This window comes from Hypanus sabinus, chromosome 24, assembly GCF_030144855.1.
Source record: "Hypanus sabinus isolate sHypSab1 chromosome 24, sHypSab1.hap1, whole genome shotgun sequence".
Classification (NCBI taxonomy): Eukaryota; Metazoa; Chordata; class Chondrichthyes; order Myliobatiformes; family Dasyatidae; genus Hypanus; species Hypanus sabinus.
The window spans coordinates 18,670,598-18,694,850 of NC_082729.1; the positions used below are offsets into that span (position 1 = coordinate 18,670,598).

Below are 24,253 nucleotides of genomic sequence, written 5' to 3' on the forward strand. Positions count from 1 at the left end.
AGTGTCTACTAGGTACACTTGTTCAGTTCGTGTTAATATGATCAACCAATCATGTATCTGCATATTATGTAGTGGCATGATGATGTATGCTATTTAAATGCTTTTACGGATAACTCACAAGGCATTATGTAAACAACAAAGAATGCTTAATATAACAATATATTTACAATATTACTTGAATGTTACTGAAATATTAAATACACAACATTGCTCTCTGTAAATTGTAACTCAATATATAATACAACTTAACTGTGTATCAGATTGCTCTCTACTCATCTCTCTCGCACTCTATCTATCTAACAATGTGTGTGTGTGTGTGTGTGTATACACACACGCACTGCATAGTCAATTTTAAATTTTCACATTCAGGCCTTAAGATTTAATTACTGTGGAGGATTTCGGCAGATGAGACTTGTGACTGTGAAACAATCTCAAGTTCTGGGCCTTTCACCCTGGGTTGTAGGTGCTGACTCTAAGACTGCAGAAAGTAGTTTTGACCGCTCTAGACACTTGTGGTGAGTTTAAGTTCACCATCAACCCAGTACTGAAAGAAGATCAATAGCCTATGCCCAGAGTGGAAGATATCTTTGAAAAACCTGCTGGAAGGAAACATTTATATAAACTGGACTAACCTGAGGTCTACTTACAGGTAGATATGGAAGAAGAGTTCAAAGTGTTTCTGACCGTGAACACACACAAAGGGCTTTATCACGATAATAGGCTTTATTAGCACCTGCTATGGATCCAGACTCTACAAGGCTGCCATTGCAATCACTGTTATCTGAATGACTTTTTTTGTCATTGATGTGGATGACAAGGAATGTCCCCAAAATCTCAAGACAGTGTTAAAAAGATTAGAAGATTATGGGATCAGAGCACAGTGCAACAAGTGTGAATTCTTCAAACTAAGCATCACTTACTATGGTCACACCATTGATGCAGAAGAATTATGAAACGTGCGGAGAAATTTCAAGCAGTTGTGGATGTCCCAAGGCCAAAGGACATGCTGCAATAGTGGTTCTTCTTAAGACTTGTTAATTACTATAACAGGTTCCTGCCAGATATGGCTACCGTGCTACACCCGATGAATTCATTACTACTGATCGGGAAGAAATGGCAATGGACAAAGCTGTGTGAGGTGTCTTCCAGGGACAAAGGAAATGTGATGTCAGACACAGTACCCAAACATTATGATCCACATCATGCAATGAAGCTTGTGTGTGATACCTTGCATAATGGTAGAGGAGCAATCAAGTCAGATGCAAACAAATTCCCCATAGTCTTGGCATCACATTCTCTTACCAAGAGAAAACGTTTGCACAGATTGACAGAGAGGACTTGAGTGTGATTTGGGGTATAAACCATTTCTAGTACTTCTATGGGAGAGAGTTTACCCTCATTACTGATCATCAACCATTGGTGTCCATTTTCATTCCTCAGAAGGGTGTTTCACTAATAGCAGCATCATGACTGCAGAGATGGGCTCTGTTTCTTAGTGGACACAATTTAAAGATTGAGATCAAGAGGACAACTAATCATGGAAATGCTGATAGATTGTTCTGTTTACCCTTGGAGAAGGCAATACATACAAATTTTACAGAAGGGGACACTCCTCTTGATGTGTCCTGCCTAATGCAAATTACAAGTCTCCCTCTTATGGCAGAGATTATTCGAAATGAAACTAGAAAACACTCCGCACTGTCTCAGGTCTACATGGCAACTAAAACTGTCTGGAATATGCAGCATAAATTCCGGTTCCCCCATTTTTACCAGCACTAGGATGAACTTGCTCTTGACAGGGATTGCCTGATGAAGGGATTGAGAGTTGTTGTGCTATTCAGGCTGAGAGCTACATGCCGGTCATCTGTACATGGTCAAAATGAAAGCATTAGCTCAAAACTTTGTCTGATGGCCTGGGACAGATCAGCAGGTCGAGCAGCTTGCTATGCACTGTTGAAGATGCCATCACGTCCAGAAGATGCCAAGAGCATTGCATTTTCATCCCTGGGAATGGCCTGAATACCCTGGCAGAGGATTCATTTGGATTTTGCTGAAAAAATTCCCGGTGCGAATTTCTAGTAGTGGATGCAGCTATAAAATTCACAGAGTGTTCCCAATAGCCTCCATTACAGACGTGCAGACTACTGATGTATTGAGAAGCCTCTTCTCAAGGATTGGTGTTCCAGAACACTTAGTCAGTGACAATGGACCACAGTTTGTTGTGGAAAAGTTTCAGTCATTCCTGCAAATGAATGGAGTAAGACATTATACATCCGTGCTATACCATCCAGCTGCAGATGGCTTGGCAGAAAGATTTGTTCAGAATCTAAAGAACGCACTGCAAGCAATGTCAACAGAACATACTACACTAACATGGAATTAGAGGCTCGCCAATTTCCTCCTTGCACATCGCAGTGGGACACACTCCACAACGAGCACCTAACCAACTATAGTCATCCCTTGTGCTCATGCTTACTTCTTCTTAAACTCAGTCACAGGAGTTTGCAGGACAACAGTGGAGACAAACTGAGGACTCCTCAAACAAGAAGGTTTGATGTTTCACTCCTGGACAAGCAGTCTTAGCGAGGGACCATGGAGGTTATCAAAAGTGGGTACTGGAAAGATTAATGACAGAACTGGACCACTTTCCTACATAGTTTGTGTCTGATGTTATTTGGAGTCAACATATTAATTAGTTGAGGAAAGTAGAATCAATTATTAGAGAAGAATGGTGACTTAAGCTGTCAGGACCATTGTCAGTCCCAGAGACAAATCCTACCAGCTTCACGTAGAAAGACACACAACCTGAGATTGTTTCACAGTCTCAAGTTTCATCTGTCAAGCAGTGATTAAATTTTTACGCCTGACTGAGACAATTTAAGATTTACTATGCTATGGATGTCTATATAGTAGCTGTATTATATGGTATTGTGTGTGTGTGTGTGTGTGTGTGTGTGTGTGTGTGTACGTACCTTGAGGTGTATTTTACATTGAGTTGGGGTTTAACGCTAAACAGAGAAGAATGCCATGCATTTAGTGTTTCAGTATTATTGGAGTAATATTGTAAACATATTGTTTGATTAAGCATTCTTTGTTGTTTATGTTATTTTTATGGGTATACTGGTAAATACCCTGTTGGTATCTTGTGGCTGTCTTATGACCATAATGTAATTGAGTATCTTGTGAGCAAGATGTAATTGTCTTGTGGTGGTAGGGTGATGTAATTTTCTCGCCAGTGTGAGGTCACATGATGTAATTTTCCCTCAAATGCGAGGTCACGTGATGGCCTGTTTCAACAAGTGTATAAAGGGGAAACCCCTGTTGTGATGCAGCTAGTTCTTTAGTTTTGCTGCTTATTCGTCTCATGGTACAGTTTGGTTGTAAAGTGAGGTTTTACTTTCTATTTTAAAGTGCAAAGGTTGTTGCCGGCAGTTTCGCCTAATTGCTGCAAATTTTTGTTTGTGTGCCTTTTTTTCACCTTTACAGTTTAGTATTGGAGAGTGAAGATGTCACCAAAGCACCAGGAACCTGAAGGATTGAGTAAAGCTGGTGTCATTCGGCGGTTTTATAAAAGGATTGACCTTATTGAATCTTCATTCAGGTATAATGGCCTGCATCTGAGATAACCCCTGCAAGATCAGGAAGGTTTGTGCAGTGTTCACCTTCCAGGGAAAGGTCAGTTCTTTAAGTTGTTTTATTTCCTTCGTCATAAAATATTTGGACAAGGCATCTCCCAGCTGGGATCAGCAGTAACGTAACATCATCGAAGAAATCAGTTTTCAGGGAAGTCTCCTTACAGACTGCATAAATCACTTGGACTTTCCAACTTACCACCTTAATACCGTGTTAGATTTTACCACTTTAAGACTGTGTTCAAATTTACCACTTTAAGAACTATTCTAGAGTTTGGCTGTTTGCTAAATTGCCATATAGCAGTTAACTTCCGTTTAAGTTAGTCATTTATTTACTTCTCACTTTTGTTGAGCAGAGTTTAACAAATGTTTATGTTTGTTTATAAAACTTGGCTCAATTCTATATTCATTGTTGCCTACCATTTCACAGAAATTGGGGGCTCGTCTGCGATTTTGTTTCAAATTTGAGCTTAAGTGCTTGTTTAATTATCAATCTCATCTGGAAAAGGGAAATACCCAATTCTTTTGTTTGACTGGTTTGTGGGTGGTATTCGGCAGCAATGAATATTGATGACCTTCCGGAATCGCCAGATCCAGAGGTATTAATGAAGGAGAAAATGGGTGATGTATCCGAGATTGCTAGAAGATTGGAATGTAAAGGGGTTTCAAAGGCCAGTAATTCAGAGAAAAATTGCGGCACACTATATAGAGCCGGATGATTTTGGTGAAGAAGTGTTAGATATGTTTCCAATGAATAATCTAGAGATGCAGTTGCAAGTAGAACAAATAAAGTTTGAGCAATTTTAAGCGGACTTGGAACGAAGCCAGTTAGAAGATGCAAATAAAAAGAGTGAATTTGAATCCAGAGAAGCAGATAGAAAGGGAGTTTGAGCTAGCGATGGGGAAATTGAGGTCCGAGAATAAGGTGTCTGGTTCTAGGAAACCGTTTGTTGTCAGTCAGGAAATTAAATTGGTTCCTCTGTTTAATGAGGCAGAAGTAGATATTTCCAGCATTTTGAAACTATTGCTCTGATTTCAGAGTGGCCCAAAGGTAAGTGGCCAGTGCTGTTACAAAGTGGTAATTAAAGGTAAAGCAGAAAACGTTTATACAACTTTAACTGTTGAGCAAGCACTTGATTATGATATTGTGAAGCAGCATATACTGAAAGCATATGAACTGGTTCCAGAAGCTTATAGAGAAAGTGTCAGAAATTTGAAGAAATCCGTGGACAAAACTTACCTACAATAGATTACCTACAAAATTTACTTACAATAGATCTGTGTGTTTTGAGCAATGGGCTTCCTCTAAAAAATGTGAATGGGAAATATGATAACTTAAAAGTCTTGATTTTAATGAAGGAATTTAAAAGGTGCATCCCTGTTGAAGTAGGAACATACTTAAATGAGAGTGACACGAGTGAATCAGCAGATGCTGGAAATAAATAAAAACACAAAATGCTGGCAGAACTCAGCAGGCCAGACAGCATCTATAGGAGGAGGTAGTGACGACGTTTCGGCCCGATTTATTCCACAAGAATAAATTTCTTCCTGGTAGAACTTTTAAAAGGAAAATAGCACAGAAAGTCAAGCTAAACCACGAATTAAATCAGAAGTTAGTGAGAAAGGTAAGGATGAAGGGAAACATGTGAAGGAAAGATATTTTGGTCTTATTTGTAATTATTGTAAGAAACCTGGTCATGTAATAGCTAACTGTTTCCAATTGAAGAAGAAGGAGAAGGGGGCAGTCCTAGAGGCCTGTGTGCAACATACTGAGACAATTGTAAATCCACAGATTTCAAGAAGTACAAATGAACCTTTGTCAGAGTCTGACCAAGTTAAGAGGGGATATGATCATTTTATAATTGAAGGATTTGTATCCTTGAAGGAGGGATCCACTCCAGTGCCAATAGAAGTCCTTAGGGATACTGGAGCTTCTCTGTCACTTATATTAGACAGTTATTTAAAGTTCAGCGATGAGTCTGACACTGGTGAGGTAAAGTATATGCGAGGTGTTGGGAGTGCCTTATGCCTGTACATTTGCAAAGAGTAAATGTAAGGTCAGGGTTAGTTACAGGACCTGTTAAAGTAGGACTACAACCCAGTTTACCCGTGAATGATGTTTCTCTATTGTTAGGAAATGACTTAGCAGATAGACAATTTTCCCGAAGTGCATTTGACGATTTAGCCCATCTCTAATAAACCAAAGATAGGTTCCAACATGGAATATTTCTGTGTTGTAACCGGAGCTGAGGCCAAAAAGATTGTTGAGGAGGATAGGTCTAAGTAGGATGGCTCTGCTACCCATAACCGCTCAACTGGGGATTCGAGTTTTGAGGATGTGTCAGAAGCTTTCTTACCTTCATTGTTTGATCAAAACACTTGTATTGAGTCTGACCATGAAGATTTGTCTCCATCTCAGAAGGAGATGATAGTAGAACAGAGTAGAGATCCTGAGATTGTAAAGTTAAAGAACAAGCTCTCCCAGATAGTGAAATTGAGAATGTGCCAGTAGGATATTATTTTAAGTGTGGTGTATTGATGAGGAAGTGGAGATTACTTTCAATTCCTGCAAGTGCGGAATGGGAAGTTGTTCACCAGATAGAATGTTCCTAAAGCTTATCGGAATGATATTTTAACTTTGGCTCATTGTATGCCCTTGGGTGGCCATCAAGGTGTGAAGAAAACTGTGAACAAGGTTTTTAAACATTTTTACTGGCCTGATTTGAGAAAGGGTGTGATGACATTTTGCCAAACTTGTCATACTTGTCAGATTGTGGGTAAACCGAATCAAATTACTCCAGTGGCCCCGCTGCAACCTATTCCTGCATTTGGTGAACTGTTTTCCAAAATTATTGTAGATTGTATAGGCCCATTTCCAAAATCTAAAACTGGCCATCAATATTTGCTGACCATCATATGCACAGCATTTAGGATTCCAGAGGTAATACCACTCAGGAGTACAACAGCTAAAACTATAATAAAGGCTCTTATAAAATTCTTTACTTAATTTGAGTTCCCTAAGGAAATATAATCTGATCAAGGTAGTAATTTTATGTCTGGATTGTTCCAGCAGATAGTTTATAAACTGGGAGTCAAACAGATTACCTCGTCTGCATAACATCCAGAATCGCAAGGAGCCCTGGAGAGGTTCCATTCTACACTCAAAACCATGATTAGGACGTATTGTGTGGAAAATGAAAAGGATTGGGATGAAGGAAGGTGTGAATTTACTTTTATTTGCAATACAGGAGTCAGTGAAGGAATCCTTGAGTTTTAGTCCTTTTGAACGTGTTTGGGCATAGAGTTAGAGGACCTTTTGCCTTGTTAAAAGAACAGTGGATTCATGAAGAGCTACATACTAATTTGCTGAATTATGTATTGAAATTTCAGGAAAGATTGCATAAAGCTGGTCGCTTAGCCAGAGAAAAGTTAAAATCGGCTCAGAAGAAAATGAAAACTTGGTATAATATGGAAGCTAGAATGGGATCATTTAATCCTGGAGATAAGGTGTTGGTTCTTTTCCGATGCAAACGAACCCTATACAGGCTAAATTTCATGGTCCTCATGAGATTATATCTAAAGTTAATGATGTGGATTATGTGATAAAAACACCAGAATGAAGAAAGTCAACACAGCTTTGTCATTTTCAATATGATAAAACTGTATTATGAGAAACAGTCTGTTACTATGGCTGTTGTGGATAATAATAATGAGTCTGATCCCACTGGGAACTTAATGGATGGTTTATCTTAAACTCATTTTAAACCCAACATTATTTCTGCCAGATTACCAAACTCAACAATTCTGGAAAATATTGATGGGAAATTAGCTCATTTACAGCTAGAGCAGAGGCAGCAGATGAAGCAGATAATTTTGAAATATAGGGACTTATTTCCAGACGTTCTTAAAAGAACCACAGTAGCTTCACATGATGCAGATGTTGGAGATACCAAACCCATAAAGCAACATCCATATCGGATGAAAATGGAAAAGTGTGAACTTGCCGAACAAGAAATTAAGTATGTTAGAGAATAATATTAGACCGTCGAATTCGAATTAGAGTTCACCTTGTGTTATGGCGCCTAAGACAGACGGCAGTATTCTGTTTTGTACTGATTACAGGAAGGTGAATGCTGTAGCGAGAATTGATGCACATCCAATCCCTAGGGTGGATGATTGTGTAGACAAAGTTGGAAAAGCAAAATTCCTTACAAAGTTTGATTTGTTAAAAGGGTATTGGTATCTTCCAATGATGGATAGAAGTAGAGAGATTTTCTGCATTTGTAACCCCATCTGGGTTAGATGAATATAATGTTCTTCCCTTTGGGATGAAAAATGCACCAGGTACTTTCCAGCGGATGATTAATTCTGTGATTCATAGGTTAAAGGATAGAGATGCCTACATTGATGATTTAGTTGCTGGAATTAACACTTGGGAAGCACATATTACTGCAGTGGAGGAACTATTTGAAAGGCTTTCAAAAGCTAACTTAAATATTAACTTAGCTAAAAGTGAATTTGGTCATGCCACTGTGACCTACCTTGGTTATGTAGTAGGGCAAGGTAAAATAGCTCCTGTTCAGTCAAAAGTTCAGGCAATTTTGGAGGTACCACTCCAACTGGTAAACAATACGCTCAGAAGATTCTTGGGAATGGTAGGACATTACCGAAAATTTTGTAAGAATTTTGCTGACATTGCCCTTCCATTAATTAACCTCTTGAAGAAAGATGAAAAGGTTGTGTGGACAGCGCTTTGTCAGGAGGTATTTGATAAATTGAAAACTGTGGTATGTCATCAACCTGTGCTCAGGTCACCTGAATTTGAAAAGCCATTTTAATTAGCTGTAGATGCTAGTGATGACGCAGCGGGACCTTGACGGAAGTTTGTGAAGAGATAGCAGGAGCTCTGACGGAGATCTTTCAGATGTCATTAGAAACGGGGATTGTGCCGGAGGATTGGCGTCTTGCTCATGTGGTTCCATTGTTTAAAAAGAGTTCTAGAAGTAAGCCTAGCAATTATAAACCTGTCAGTTTGACATTAGTAGTGGGTAAATTAATGGAAGGTATTCTTAGAGATAGTATTTATAATTATCTGGATAGACAGGATCTGATTAGGAGTAGCCAGCATGGATTTGTGCGTGGAATGTCATGTTTGACAAAACTTATTGAATTTTTTGAAGAAGTTACGAGGAATGTTGACGAGGGTAAGGCAGTGGATGTAGTCTATATGGACTTCAGCAAAGCCTTTGACAAAGTTCCACATGGAAGGTTAGCTAAGAAGGTTAGCTAAGTCATTAGGTATTAATGCTGGAGTAATAAAATGGATTCAACAGTGGCTAGATGGGAGATGCCAGAGAGTAGTGGTGGATAATTGTTTATCGGCATGGAGGCCAGTGAATAGCGGGGTGCCTCAGGGATCTGTTTTGGCCCAATGTTGTTTGTAATATACATAAATGATCTGGATGATGGGGTGGTAAATTGGATTAGTAAGTATGCCGATGATACGAAGGTAGGAGGTGTTGTGGATAATGAGGTGGGTTTTCAAAGCTTGCAGGGAGATTTATGCCGGTTAGAAGAATGGGCTGAACGTTGGCAGATGGAGCTTAATGCTGAGAAGTGTGAGGTTCTACATTTTGGCAGGAATAATCCAAATAGAACATACAGGCTAAATGGTAGGGCATTGAGGAATGCAGTGGAACAGAGAGATCTAGGGATAACAGTGCATAGTTCCCTGAAGTTGGAGTCTCATGTAGATAGGGTGGTGAAGAAGGCTTTTGGAATGCGGGCCTTTATAAATCAGAGCATTGAGTACAGAAGTTGGGATGTAATGTTAAAATTCTACAAGGCATTGGTAAGGCCAAATTTAGAATATTGTGTACAGTTCAGGTCACCGAATTATAGGAAAGATATCAATAAATTAGAGAGAGTGCAGAGACAATTTACTAGGATGTTACCTGGGTTTCAGCACTTAGGTTACAGAGAAAGGTTGAACAAGTTAGGTCTCTATTCATTGGAGCGTAGAAGTTTGAGGGGGAGATTCAAAAGAGAGGACATGATTTGAGATTTAGGGGGCAAAAGTTTAAGGGAAATACGAGGGTGTTTTCTTCACCCAGAGAGTGATAGCTCTGTGGAATGAGCCTGTAGAAGTAGTAGAGGCCAGTTCAGTTGTGTCATTTAAGGTAAAATTGGATAAGTAAATGGACAGGAAAGGAGTGGAGGGTTATGGGCTGAGTGCCGATAGGTGGGACTAGGTGAGATTAAGAGTTCGGCACGGACTCGGAGGGCCGAGATGGCCTGTTTCCCTGCTGTGATTTTTATATGGTTACATGGATATTAAGGGATGAGGATGATGAGGTTGATCATCCAGTCGCTTACTTTCCTAAAAAATTTAATGATCGCCAAAGAAAGTATTCAACTATAGAAAAGGAATTATTATCTCTTGTTTTGGATTTACAACATTTTGATGTGTATATTGGTCCAAATAAGAAACCACTCATAGCTTACGCCGATCATAATCTGTTAGTGTTTTTGAGTAAGATAAAAAACAAAAATAGAAGGTTACTAAATTGCAGTCTGATGTTACAGGAGTATAATATTTTGATAATTCATATTAAAGGTAAAGATAATGTGCTTTCTGACTGTCTATCTAGATGTTGAATGTACAATGTAATTTTTTAAGGAGTGGTATTTTAACATTTGTAACACTCCTACTGTATATTAGTTTGTAAGGTGCTATATGATAATACTGTGTATATTGTGTATGTTGTAGATTTAATACATTTGTATTTTTTTGTAAATACGTGGCTGTAAAAAGTTTGCTCATAACAGACCAAAATTTTCCCTTTTTGGAGGGAGGTGTTACATAACCCGTTGGTATCTTGTGGCTATCCGATGACCATGATGTAATTGAGTATCTTGTGAGCATGATGTAATTGTCTTGTTGTGGTAGGGTGATGCAATTTTCCCGCCAGTGTGAGGTGACATGATGTAATTTTCCCTCTGGTGAGAGGACACGTCATGGCCTGTTTCAACAGGTATATAAAGGGGTAACCCCTGTTATGGTGCAAATAGTTCGTTAGTTTTGCAGCCTATTTGTCTCATGACGCATTTTGGTTTTAAAGGGGTGTTTTACTTTCTATTTTAAAGTGCAAAGGTTGTTGCCGGCAGTTTTGCCAAATCGCTGCCAGTTTTGTTTTGTATGCTGTTTGCTCACCTTTACAGTCTAGTATCGGAGAGTGAAAACCTTACCAAAGCTTGGGAACCAGAAGTATTGAGTAAAGTTGATGCCATTTGGCAGTTCTATAAAGGATCGGCCTTACTGAATCTTCGTTCAGCAATATTGGCCTGTATCTGTGATAAACCCTGCAAGATCAGGAAGGTTTGTGCAGTGTTCACCCTCCAGGGAAAAGGTCAGTTCCTTTAAGCTGTTTTATTTCCTTCATTGTAAATCCTTTGAACAAGGCATCTCTCGGCTGGAATCAGCAGTAATGTAACGTCTTTAAAGAAATCAGTTCTCAGGGAAGTCTCTCCTTACTGACTGCATAAATCACTTGGACTTTCGAATTTACCACTTTAAGAACTATTCCAGAGTTTGGCTGTTTGTTAAATTGCCATATAATAGTTAACATCTGGTCAAGTTAGTCTTTTGTTACCTTTTCATTTTTTGAGCAGAGTTTAATAAATGTTTACGTTTGTTTATAAAACCTGACTCAATTTTATATTCATTGTTGCCTACCAAGTAACAATACGGAAAAGTACGTGAAAGCCATTTGTCATTACGCTACCACATCTATGTGAGCGCCTCTCTAAAGAGAAAGAAGGTATATACGAAGTTGACAAGCATCTCCCGGCACCCTTGTTTTACTTTCTCTTAATTTTCTGTGTTATAAAACATAACAAAAAGTTCCGTTTCAACTCTAATTTCTGAATGTTCTCCATATTTAGAACGAAGACTTCATGAATATGTTGACCAGTTGATACTAAAACTGTACAGTTCTGCACCTTCTTTTCATTCTTCCATTTTTCTCATTAATTTTATGCATAAAGTTCATATTTGATATTAAAATACACATGGAGAGAAATGAGTGATGGAAAATTCAAAGTGACACCCATCCACCAGCTCTGGTTTGTTTGAAGTTAAAATAAATTCAGTATGTCAACGAAGACTCTGCAGATTTTGACAGATCCAAGCTCAGGTATGGAGAGCATTCTGACTGGTTGCATCACCGCCCGGTGTGGAGCCTTGTCTCCGAAGTGTAGGATCACGAGAAGCTGCAAAGGGCTGTTGACTCGCATAACTCCATCTCAGGTACTTTCTTCGCCACAATCGAGGACCTGCTAAAGAGGCGGTGTTTCAATTAGGACCTTCACCATCCAAGACATACCATCCTCTCCTTAGAACAATTGGATAGGTGGTACAAGAGCTTGAGAATCCATACTTACTGATTTAGAAACAGTTTCTTCCCCTCAAGTATCAGTTTTCTGGATGATCCCTGAATACTAAATCGTTGTTCTTCTATTGCATCATGTATTTCTCCATTTATTTATTTGTAAATGCTAGCAGTTATTTTGTTTGCACTGTACCGCTGCCACAGAACAACACATTGCAATATATATATCAGTGATAATAAACCTCATTCCATATTTAACTGACAGGAACACTTCTGCTATATCAAATACACGAAGCGCATATAGCAGGGAATTCAGAAGATTACAGACAACAATACTTCCCTACACATCAATCACTAGGATGCTTCACTCCCTGAGAGGCTGAATAACTTTAGACCCAATTTGATGATCAGAAAAAGTGCCGGCGAGGAAGGAACCCCTCCCTCCAGGGGAGAAGGCTGAAGTTGAAGTGAAGAAGACCCCGGCCAGAGCCAACCCATGCAAAGCTGAGGGGCCCGATAACATAGCAGGTCGGGTTCTGAAAGACTCTGCAATCCAGCTGGCGAAGGTGCCGAAGGATATATTGAACATCTCTCTGGAACACTCCATTATCCCCTTGGTTTTTCATGGCGACAATCATCATTCCAGTGCCAAAGAAGGCAACAGTAATCTGGCTAAATGGCTATCACCCGGTGGCTTTAACATCAACCATTATGAAATGCTTCGAGCGATTGGTCATGGAGTACATTAAAGCTTTTCTCCCGGCTATACTGGACCCTTTACAGTTCGCTTATCACTCAAATTGATCCACTGATGATGCAATAGCTTCTGCCCTCAACTCTGTCGTGTCCAATTTGGAAGATACGGTCTCGTATGCCAGACTGTTGTTTATAGATCATTTCAATATTCAATACCATCATGCCCTAGAAACTGGTGGGGAAACTGTCCTCGCTGAGTCTCAATACCTCCCTCTGCAATTGGATACTGGACTTCCTAACAGTAAGGACACCATAGAACCATAGAATATTACAGCACAGAAACAGGCGTTTTGGCTCTTCTTGGCTGTGCCGAACCATTTTTCTGCCTAGTCCCACTGAGCTGCACCTGGGCCATATACCTCCAAATCCCTCTCATCCATATACCTGTCCAAGTTTTCCTTAAATGTCAAAAGTGAGCCCACATTCACCACTTCATCTGGCAGCTCATTCCACACTCCCCACCACTCTCTGCGTGAAGAAGCCCCCCCCCCCACAATGTTCCCTTTAAACTTTTCCCCTTCACCCCTAACCCATGACCTCTGTTTTTTTTCTCCCCTGGCCTCAGTGAAAAAAGCCTGTTTGCATTCACTCTATCTATACCAATCATAATTTTATACCTCTCTATCAAATCACCCCTCATTCTCCTACGCTCCAGAAAATTAAGTCCTAACCTATTCAACCTTTCTCTGTAACTCAGTTTCTCAAGTCCCGGCAACATCCTTGTAAACCTTCTCTGCACTCTTTCAACCTTATTAATATCCTTCATGTAATTGGGTGACCAAAACTTCACACAATACTCCAAATTCAGTCTCACCAATGTCTTTTACAACCTCACTATTACATTCCAACTCTTATACTCAATACTTTGATTTATAAAGGCCAATGTGCCAAAAGCTCTCTTTCCGACCCTGTCTACCTGTGACGCCACTTTTATGGAATTGTGTATCTGTACTCCCTGATCCCTCTGTTCTACTGCACTCCTCAGTGTCCTACCATTTACCTTATATGTTCTACCTTGGTTTGACATTCCAAAGTGCAATACCTCACAGTTGTCCACATTAAACTCCATCCGCCATTTTTCAGCCCCTCCAACTGGTCCAAATCCCTCCGCAAGCTTTGGAAACCTTCCTCATTGTCCAGTACACCTCCAGTCTTTGTATCATCAGCAAATTTGCTGATCCAATTTGCCACAATATCATCCAGATCATTGATATAGATGACAAATAACAATGGACCCAGCACTGATCGTTGTGGCACACCATTAGTCACAGGCCTCCACTCAGAGTAGAAATGCTCCACTATCACTCTCTGGCTTCTTCCATTGAGCCAATGTCTAATCCAATTTACTACCTCTCCATGTATACCTAGCGATTGAATGTTCCTAACTAACCTCCCATGCGGGACCTGGTCAAAGGCCTTACTGAAGTCCATGTATACAACATCCACTGCCTTCCCTTCATCCTTTTCCAGGTAACTTCCTTGAAAACCTCTAATGGATTTAAACATGACCTACCATGCACAAAGCCATACTGACTGTTTCTAATAAGTCCCTGTCTATCCAAATAATTGTAGATCCTATCCCTTCATATTCCTTCCAATAATTTACCTACTAGCGATGTCAAACTTACCGGCCTATAATTTCCCGGTTTACTTTTTAAGCCTTTTTTAAACAACAGAACTACATGAGCTATCCTCCAATCCTCCAGTACCTGACCCGTGGATATCGACTTTTTAAATATTTCTGCCAGGGCCCCTGCAATTTCAAGACTAGTCTCCCTCAAGGTCCGAGGGAATGCCATGTCAGTTTCTGGGGATTTATCTACTTGATAATATCTATGTTGCCGCCCACACAGTCAGTCCATGTGGGCAGCAATATCTCTCGTCCCATTACGCTGTGCACTGGCGCTTCCCAGGGCTGTGTGCTCAGCCCACTGCTGTTCTCAATGTGTGACGGTGTTGCAGGGTCCAGCTCAGACCACGTCATCGTTTGTGGATGACACAACAGTGGTTGGCCTTATCAAGAGAGATAACGAGAAATGAGAATAGACAGGAAGTGAAGCAGCTGCTAGATTGATGTGAGAAGAACAACCTGAACCTGAACGTGGAGAAGCCAAAAGAAATAATTTTAGTGTTCAGGAAGGTGCAGCGAACCATCCCCCTCTGTGAAAACATGGCTTCTCCGTAGAGAGAGCGAGATGCATCAAGTTCCAGCATGGATTACCTCACCTGGTCCCTTAGTATTACCTCCCGGAACAAGAAGACATGGCAGAGTCTCCACTTTCCAAGAAGATTGGAGCAAGCAAGGTTCCCACACCCCATCCTAACTGCGTTTTACAGGAACATCATTGAGAGTGAGTGTCATGACAAGTTATATCTACATCTGGATGGGAGCAGTCAAGCATCGGTCTAGAAGTCCCTGTAAAGGACTGTGAGAACAGCTGAGGGGATCATAAGGGTCTCTCTACCATCCATCAGTGGCACTTATCAGAAGCGGTGCATATACAGGGCCCTCAGTATTATTAACTGTCTCAACCATCCATCGAGTACCATAGAAACATAGAAAACCTATAGCACAATACAGGCCCTTTGGCCCACAATGCTGTGCCGAACATGTACGTACGTTAGAAATTATCTTGTGTTACCCATAGCCCTCTATTTTTCTAAGCTCCATGTACCTATCCAGGAGCCTCCTAAAAGACCCTGTTGTATCTGCCTCCACCACCATGGCTAGCAGCCCATTCCACGCAATCACCACTCTGCATAAATATCATACCCCTGACATCTCCTCTATACCTACTTCCAAACACCTTAAAATTGTGTTCTCTCGTGCTAGCCATCTCAAAAAAGAAAAAGCCTCTGAATATCCATAGGATCAATGCCTCTCATCATCTTCTGCACCTCTATCAGGTCACCTCTCATCCTCCGTTGCTCCAAGGAGAAAAGGTCATGCTCACTCAACCTATTCTCATGAGGCATGCTCGCCAATCCAGGAAGCATACTTGTAAATCTCATCTGCACCCTTTCTCGAGCTTCCACATCTTTTCTGCTTAACTTTCCACATCCTCGTTGACTTTCTACCAACCGGCAGGAGGCTACGGTACATAAAATCAAGAACAGTCAATATGAGAAATAATTTCTTCCCCCAAACCGTTACGCTTCTGACCGCCTCTTATTCGAAGAGTCATTGGTTCATCTGTTCCGTACCTTCCAATATTTCAAATTAATGCATTTTAATTTGTTATTTATGTGTGATTAATCTGTAGATTTTATCCTTACTTTCATGTTTTATGTGTACTAGTGTGCTTTGCACCCTGTTTTGAAGAAAAGTTGTCTGGTTTCTATATGCATTATATGGTTATGTACGTTATTCACATGTATATAGTTAAATGACAATAAACTTGATTTGACTTGACTTGACCAGCGTGCAAGTGCAATTTCAAAGAAGACATAGCAGCTCCCACTTTCTTAGAAGTTTGCGCAGATTCAGTATGTCAGATCAACTCCATTCAAGTCAAATCAAGTTTAATTATCATTAACCCATACATAGATACAGCCAAACGAGACAGCGTTCCTCTGGGGCTAAAGTGCAAAACATACTAAAAAGCAAATTCTAAATAGCAAGCAGTTAAAAGAGTGAGCAAGCATTCAAAATGGTAAGAAACATTCAAAATAACGAGCAGGGAATCATATTCGCTAGAAAAAAAACCTATATATAGTCATTCTAGGGTGTACTTGAAGAAAGGGGGTGTTATGAATGTACCACAGCTCTGAGGGGCCGAAGGGTGCGGGATAGCCCCCTCCATTGTGAGAATCGCAAGATCACTGTTGGTTTGGGTCATGGCCCCAGGAAAGGAGAGAGAGACGTGTAGAATGCCTCGTTTCCCCGGTGATGTAAACCTACGGGACATGGCCATTGTCTCCGGAAGACAAAGTTGTGGATTGGAGAATATGCTACGTGAACCCCCTCAGGCAAAGTGGGCTGGTTGAGGGAGAGATTGCATCACCCCTAACCTGATTGACATCTACGACTCTGCCAGTCAGGATAAAAGAGGGTCTGTAGGAACAGCCCCTCCGACGCACCAGAAGAAACGTTAAGCGATCACATAACAGCAGGAAGTCATCTGAAGGAGGCCACGTGCGTTCAGTTCCGTCGCTGGAATTGGTGGCTAGAAACACGGAAAACGGTTTTTAGCTAACAACGGGGAAACCCACTCCCCTGACTCAACGGATTGGCATCATAAAAGACCTGAGCAAGTTTAAACCGCCTCGCTTTTAACCCCCCCCCCCCTCAAAAAAAAACAAACGCTGCAGCTTGAACGAACTAACAGTGACTGTTATCTTTCCATCGGACAATACATTATCCCCTAGACAATGATAGAGCTATTTCTTATTGGTTATTATTATACCCGCGCTTTAGATTTAGTATTGACGACGTATATTATCTGTATGTTTGCATTCATCTTATTTTTGTGTCCTTAATCAATAAATACTTCTAAAAATAGTACCATCAGACTTCAACGGACCTCTCTATCTTTGTTGGTAAGTGATCCAGTTACGGGAATGACAGAAGCGGTCAGCTCCCAGTCATCTAAAACTTCAATAGACGTACAAACTTCAGTAAATACACAGTGTAATGTATCCTAACTGGTTGAATCACACATTGGTGTGGAAACACGACTGTCCAGGAACGCAAAAAAATGCATCATGCACTGAATACAGCCCAGTCTATCACAGGAAAAGCCGTACCCACGATTGAGCACATCTACACAGAGCACCGTCGCAAGAAAGCAGAGCATCTATCATCAAGCCCCCTCCCATCCATCACCCAGGCCATGCTCTCATTTCACTTCTACCATCGGAAAAGCGGTACAGGAGCTTTGGAGTCCACACGATCAGGTTCAGGAACTGTTACTACCCTTCAACCACCAGGCTCCTGACCGACTGTGGATAACTTCACTCATCTCAGCTATAAACTGATTCTACAAACTATGGACTTCATTTTCAAGGACTCTACAACTCATGTTCTCAGTATTATTTCATTATTTATTTGCTATTTATTTATTTATCTACCTGTTTATTTATTTATCTGGGGTTTTTTATTATATGTTATAATTATTAGTTTATTTGTATTTGTACAAGTTGTCATTTGCACATAAGTGGCGTATCAGTCTTCATCTGCAGTTTCTCATTGATTCCATTGCATTTTTACACTGTAAGTGTCTGCCAGAAAGTGAATCTCGGGGGGGCGGGGCGGGGGAAAGGGGTGGTATATAGTGACGTTTACGTACTTCGATAATAAATTTACTTTGTACTTCAAACTTTGATTCTGATCCTGATTCAGTCTTTCAGCTGGACCAGGACCGCAAAAATAATAGCCAATCTCTTCTACATCATTACCATCTCATCTCCTCAGAAGATCTCCTTTCCACAGCCTCTAACCTGATCATTACATAGCTCTCTTCTGCCCATGTCTATCTCCTATCCAAGACTCAGAAACATGACTGGGTAACCTACATAAAACGTTCTTTTGGCCATACTTGGAGTATTATTTGCAGTTCTGGCCATCCCCATTGTAGGAAGGCTATGGCTACTTTGGAAGGGCTGCACAAGAGGTTTGCCAGGATGTTGCCTGGATTTGAGGTATATGGAATGGTTGGACAACCTTGGGTAGTTATTTTTATAGTCTCGAAGGTTGACAGGGGACATGTAATAAGAAGTTATAACATTATGAGGGGCATACATAAGTAGTGAGTCATAGAGACATGGAAACAAACTTTTCAGCCTACTGGTCTACACCAACGAAGATTCTCATCTAAGACAGTCCAAATTGCTTGCATTTGGCCATGAATCATTTATTTTCAGCATAGATATATCGTACTAGAACATAAGACAAAGGAGCAAAATTAGGCCATTTGGACTATCTGCTCCACTATTCCAATTTGTCTGATTTATTAGCCCTCTTAACCCATTCTCCTGCCTTATCTCCGTATCCTTTGATGCCCAGACTAATCAAGAATTGTCAACCACTTTAAATGGAGATCAGTGACTTGGTCTTAACCGCCGTCTGTGACAATGAATACCATAGATTCACGGCCCTCAAGATAAACAAATTCCTTATCTCCGTTCTAAATCGGAAACCGAAAAAGTAAATTTCTAGGGAGTGCATGTGACATACATGTACTCAGATAACAAACTTACATTGAACTTTGTACTGGAGATTGCTACCTTCGAGGTCCTTATTTTTAACTTCTTCCTTCCCTTGCTATGTTCACTTCATCCTGTTCTCTACCTACGTCATTTGGGCCAAGATATACCACTACTACTGGCTTCTCCCCTTGCAAGTAAAAATGTTCTAAAGCTTCTCTGCGACATCTTGGGCCCAGGTACAAGGAAAGCCACGCCCTACTTTAGTGTTTCATTTGCGGTTACAGAATATCCTGTCTGCTCCCACCCACCACCCAAATATCTTGGCCCTTAATTCGACAGAACTGCCTACCTTTATTCTCCATGCCGATTTTAATTGCAAATTCAGAAAATATACAGTGTATATCTGTGTGCTCATTGCATTCTGCTGCTGCAGCCTATCCTCTTGTAGGTTCAACATGTTGTGCGTTCAGAGATGCTCTTTTGCACATTGGTTATTTGAATCTCTGTCACCTTCCTGTCAGCTTGAACTTGTCTGGTTGTTCTTCTCTGACCTCTCTCATCAATAAGGCATTTTCGCCATAGAACTGCCGTTCACCGTGTGTCTTTTTGTGCCATTCTCTCTAAACTCTAGAGAGTGTTGTGCGTGAAAATCCCAGGTGGTCAGCAGTTTCTGAGAAACTCAAACCAGCCCCTTTTGGCACCAGCAATCATACTACGATCAATCACATAGATCACTTTTCTTCCCCATTTTGATATTTAGTCTGAATACCAACTGAACCTCTTGAACAGGTCTGCATCCTTTTATGCACTGTTTCTGCCACATGCTTGGCTAATTAGATATTTGCATTATCCAGCGGGCGTACCTAATAAATTGGCACCGAGTATTTGCATGTGTCTGTGTGTCGGCCATGGGGTTTGGGAGGTGCACGGTTCAGGTTAACAAGGAGAAACAATTCTCAGTATATGGGCCTATATTAAGCAGGCACCCGAGTTAACAATGAGACAGTGGGAAGGAGAGCATCTGTGCGGGCGCCTGTGCGTGAGAAGTGCTGGGCAGACACAAGGCATCGTCAAGGTTACCAGCAAGCGAGGCAGTAAAACAATAGAAACAGGTTATATGGGATCACCCATTCGGTGGAGGACTATCAGGTTAAGGTCAAAGTGCGTGTGGGCTTTGGTTCTTGACACTTGGCTTTGTGTCTTTATTTGGAAAAACGACACGCTTACCCCAATAATTTCAAAAATCAACGCAAATATCCATATGAATTATGTTGGCCCTGGGCAAAAACGGAATGTTACTATTCCTTTTATTACAATACCACCCGGCTCCCACACCAAAATAGGGGATCTCTCATTGGCCGAACGATAGATGCTTCTTACACCCTGCACCTGGCACTGAGATCTTCAGATTCTGAAAATCCTGAGCAAAACAAACAAAATTCTGGAGGAACTCAGTAGGTCAGGCAGCATCTACAGAGGCGAACAAGCAGTTCACGTTTCGGGATAAGGGCATTCATCGGGACTGGACAGGAAAGGGGCATAAAGCAGAATAAGAAGTCTGGGGAGGGGAAGGAGTACAAGTTGGCAAGTAATACCTGCGATTAGGTGGGGGGAAGGTGGGTGGGTGGGGAAGGGACGCGATGATGTAAGAAACTACTAGATGATGTGGAAGAAGTAAAGGCTGTGAAAGATGGAATTTGATCGGATGAGGCATTGGACGGTAGATGAAAGGGAAGGAGGAGGGAACCATAGGGAGGTGATAGAGAGGAGAAGGAGTGAGAGCTTAGCCAGAATGGAAAAAATATATAATTCTTGCAATAGTTAATCTCTGGAGATCTGCTGCTCCACATCTGATACCTTCATTGTTATTTTCCTTCTGCTTGTCAGTCCTGCATCATGACACTCCTATTCCGTTGGTTCTGGGTTAACTGGCTAGCCTGTGGCTACTTTCCATAGCCTTCTGGCCCAAAGCCGCAGGTAGTGTTGGTTCATTGTCCTTCATGATTCCATTCCTTTGCTTTTCCCAGAAACAGTTTATTTTAAACAAGCAACACACAGCTCAACCCAGACACTGAGAACAGATTACTTCAGCACAAACATTGCCCACTCTTCCACAAAGCGGTCCGGTGTGTCATTGCTACTACCTTCAGTGGCTTTATTCCACCCTTCCACGAACGAAAACCAGTTCAGGAAACAAATCATAGAACTGTGTTCTCAAGAATAGTCTCATAAAAGTGACCCTCCATATTCCCCCATTCTCTCCACGAGGTAGCGAGACAGACTGCAGGAGCTCGTAACCTTTAGAAACATACACACACACACACACACACACACACACACACACACACACACACAGGTCAGGCAGCATCAATGGAGAAAAATGGACCATCGGCGTTTCTGGCCGAGACACTTCATCAGGACTGGAGCAGGGACCCCAGAGGGAGGTGATCAACAGGTCAGAAGGGAACAGATAAGAGGAGTGACAGAATGCGAATAGATGACGAGAGAAGAAAGAAGGAGAGAAATTATAGTAATTTATAGATTCTGATGTTCAGGCTGTTAGGTTGGATAATTTCCAGCCATATTTAAAATCCATTTTATTGTTAAATAGAAACAAACAAGGACATTGAATTTAAGAAACTTGCATTAACTATGGGCTTGAAGAATTTGTTGCAGACTGAGTCACATGCTCAATGAATCATGAGTAGATTTCAAAGTCCTGGCGGGAGACAAAGTGAACAGGAGGCCGGGAAATTGCAAAGTAGAGCACAGCAGATCTGGGATGTTAAATGCTCAATCGGGAAATTATGTATAGTAAATTGCTTTTGTAATACAGAGCCTTCAGTATTTTGAAACGTCACTGTCACGGTGGGAACGCCTGATCCGTCGTTGGTAGGCCAAATAATGTCAATTCCCTATAAATTAGAGAACAAAACCAAACACGTTGTTACACAGTGTTCACCTCGACCACCGAAGACTAATCAATTTGTTTGTTGTATCCCTTCAGCTATGAAAACAGCGTATAACAAACATGTAGGAAATGTATCTTGGGCATAATAACTAGCTAAATACCTCTGCATTCTAAAGAATTTTTATGGGTGATTAAGGGATGAATCTGAAGTGCAATATTGTCTCAGAAGACGTTTGGGATCAACTAGAACTTAGAATACAGTACAATAGTTGCATGATCTCTATTGTGTTCTCCTAAAAGGGTTCCTATTTGTGGACCCTGTAAGGTCTGTGTCAGGATGCTGTCTATTCACTGCAGTTCAGCATTTAACAGAATCTTTTTTACAGCTCTGATCCAAAAGCTCCAGAAGCACGACCTCTATACCTCTCTCTGCAACTGGATTCTCAGCTTCCTAACTGGAAGACCACAATCTGTGGTGATCGGAAGCATCTCCATCTTGCTGACAATCAACACTGGCTCACCTCAGGGATCTGTGTTTTGTTCACTGTTCTACTCTCTCTACACTCATGACCACGTAGCCAGGCACAGCTCAAACACCATCTGGAGGCCTGCTGACAATGCCACCATTGTTGGCAGATGGTGACGAGAGGGCATAAAGTAGTGAGATATATCAACTATTTGAGCGGTGTCGCTGCAACAATCTGGCACTCAAGCAAAGGACTGTTGTGGAGTTCAGAAATCGTAAGGAGAGAGAACACATACTGGTCCTCATCGAAGGATCAGATGTGAAAACAGTGAGCAATCTCAAGTTCCTGGGTGTCAACATCTCAGAGCATATAACCTGGACCCAACATATCGATGCAGCTACAAAGAAGGGAACTACATCGTGAAGAGCAATCTAACTGGTTGCAGCACCTTTTGGTATGCCACTGTGCAGGATTGAAATAAGCTGCAGAGAGTTCATGCCTGGTCCTCATTGCTACCATCGGGAAGGGGGTACAGATGCCCGGAGGCACACACTCAAAAATTCAGGAACACCTTCTTCCCCCTTGCATCTGATTTCTGAATGGAAATTGAACTCAGGAGCACTATCTCCCTTACTTTTTATTTCTATTTTTGCTCCTCTTATTTAATATATCTATTCAATAAATAAAACATACTTCCTGTAATTTATATTTTAATTCCACGTCCCATTCCGATTCTGATATGTCTATCTATGGCCTCCTCTACTGTCAAAGTGAATCAAAACTCAGGTTGGAGGAACAACACCTTATATACTGGCTGGGTAGCCTCCAACCTGATGGCATGAACATTGACTTCTCTAACTTCTGTTAAAGCCACTCTTCGCCTTCTTACCCCATCCTTGACATATTTAGTTGTTTGCCTGTTCTCCATCTCCCCCTGGTGCTTCCCCCATTCCCCCTTTCTTTTTCCCGAGGCCTCCCATCCCATGATCCTTTCCCTTCTCCAGCTCTGTATCACTTTCGCCAATCACCTTTCCAGCTCTTAGCTTCATCCCACACCCTCCGGTCTTCCGGTCTTCTCCTATCATTTCGCATTTGTCCCCCCCCCCACTGCTTTCAATTCACTTACTATCTTTCCTTTCATTTAGTTCTGACGAAGTGTCTCGGCCCGAAACGTCATCAGTACTTCTCCTTATAGATGCTGCCTGGCCTGCTGTGTTCCACTAGCATTTTGTGTGTGTTGTCCTGTAATTTACAGTCTTTTCTCTATCATTATGTATTGTATTCTAGTGCCGCCACATAGTCAATACATTACACGAGATATGCCGGTAATATTAAACCTGATTCTGATTTTGTACATGCAGGCCCTTCCCAGTCTGCAGCTTCTTTCGGTCCTGTGTAGTAACCCCCCACTCCATACCAGCCAATGATGCAGCCTGTCTGAATGCTCTCCATCGTGCATCTGTAGAAGTTTTTGAGTGTAGAGATATACCAAATCTTTGCAAACTCCTAATGAAGGATAGACGCTGCCTTGCCTTCTTTATAACGGCATCTATATCCTAAGGACCAGGTTAGGTCCTCAGAGATCTTGACATCTATGAACTTGAAACTGCTCACTCTCTTCACTTCTGTTCCCTCTATGAGGATCGGTATGTGCTCCTTTGTCCCACCCTTCCTGGTCCACAATCAGTTCTTTCGTCTTAATGACGTTGAGTGCAAGGTTGTTGCTGTGACACTACTCCACTAGTTGGAATATCTCACCCTCTCATCTCCATCTAAGACAATGGTTGTATCATCAGCAAATTTATAGATGGTGTTTGAGCTATGCTTAGCCACACGTCATGGGTATACAGAGAGTAGAGCAGTGGGCTAAGCTCACACCCTTGAGATGCACCAGTGCTGATCGTCAGTGAGGAGGAGATATTATCATCAATCCAGACAGATCGTGGTCTT

General features: G+C 41.3%; 1 protein-coding gene across 1 annotated transcript in view; it reads right to left on the reverse strand.

Moving 5' to 3' along the window:
- Positions 1 to 11,720: 11,720 nt before the first annotated feature.
- The window catches only part of LOC132380687 (deleted in malignant brain tumors 1 protein-like), a 78,098-nt gene continuing 65,565 nt past the window's right edge, over positions 11,721 to 24,253 (reverse strand). Inside the window, exon 19 of the mRNA XM_059949673.1 lies at positions 11,721 to 11,969. Coding sequence (XP_059805656.1) covers positions 11,824 to 11,969 — 146 coding nt within the window. The 3' untranslated portion in view covers positions 11,721 to 11,823. The remainder of the gene's footprint in view (positions 11,970 to 24,253) is intronic.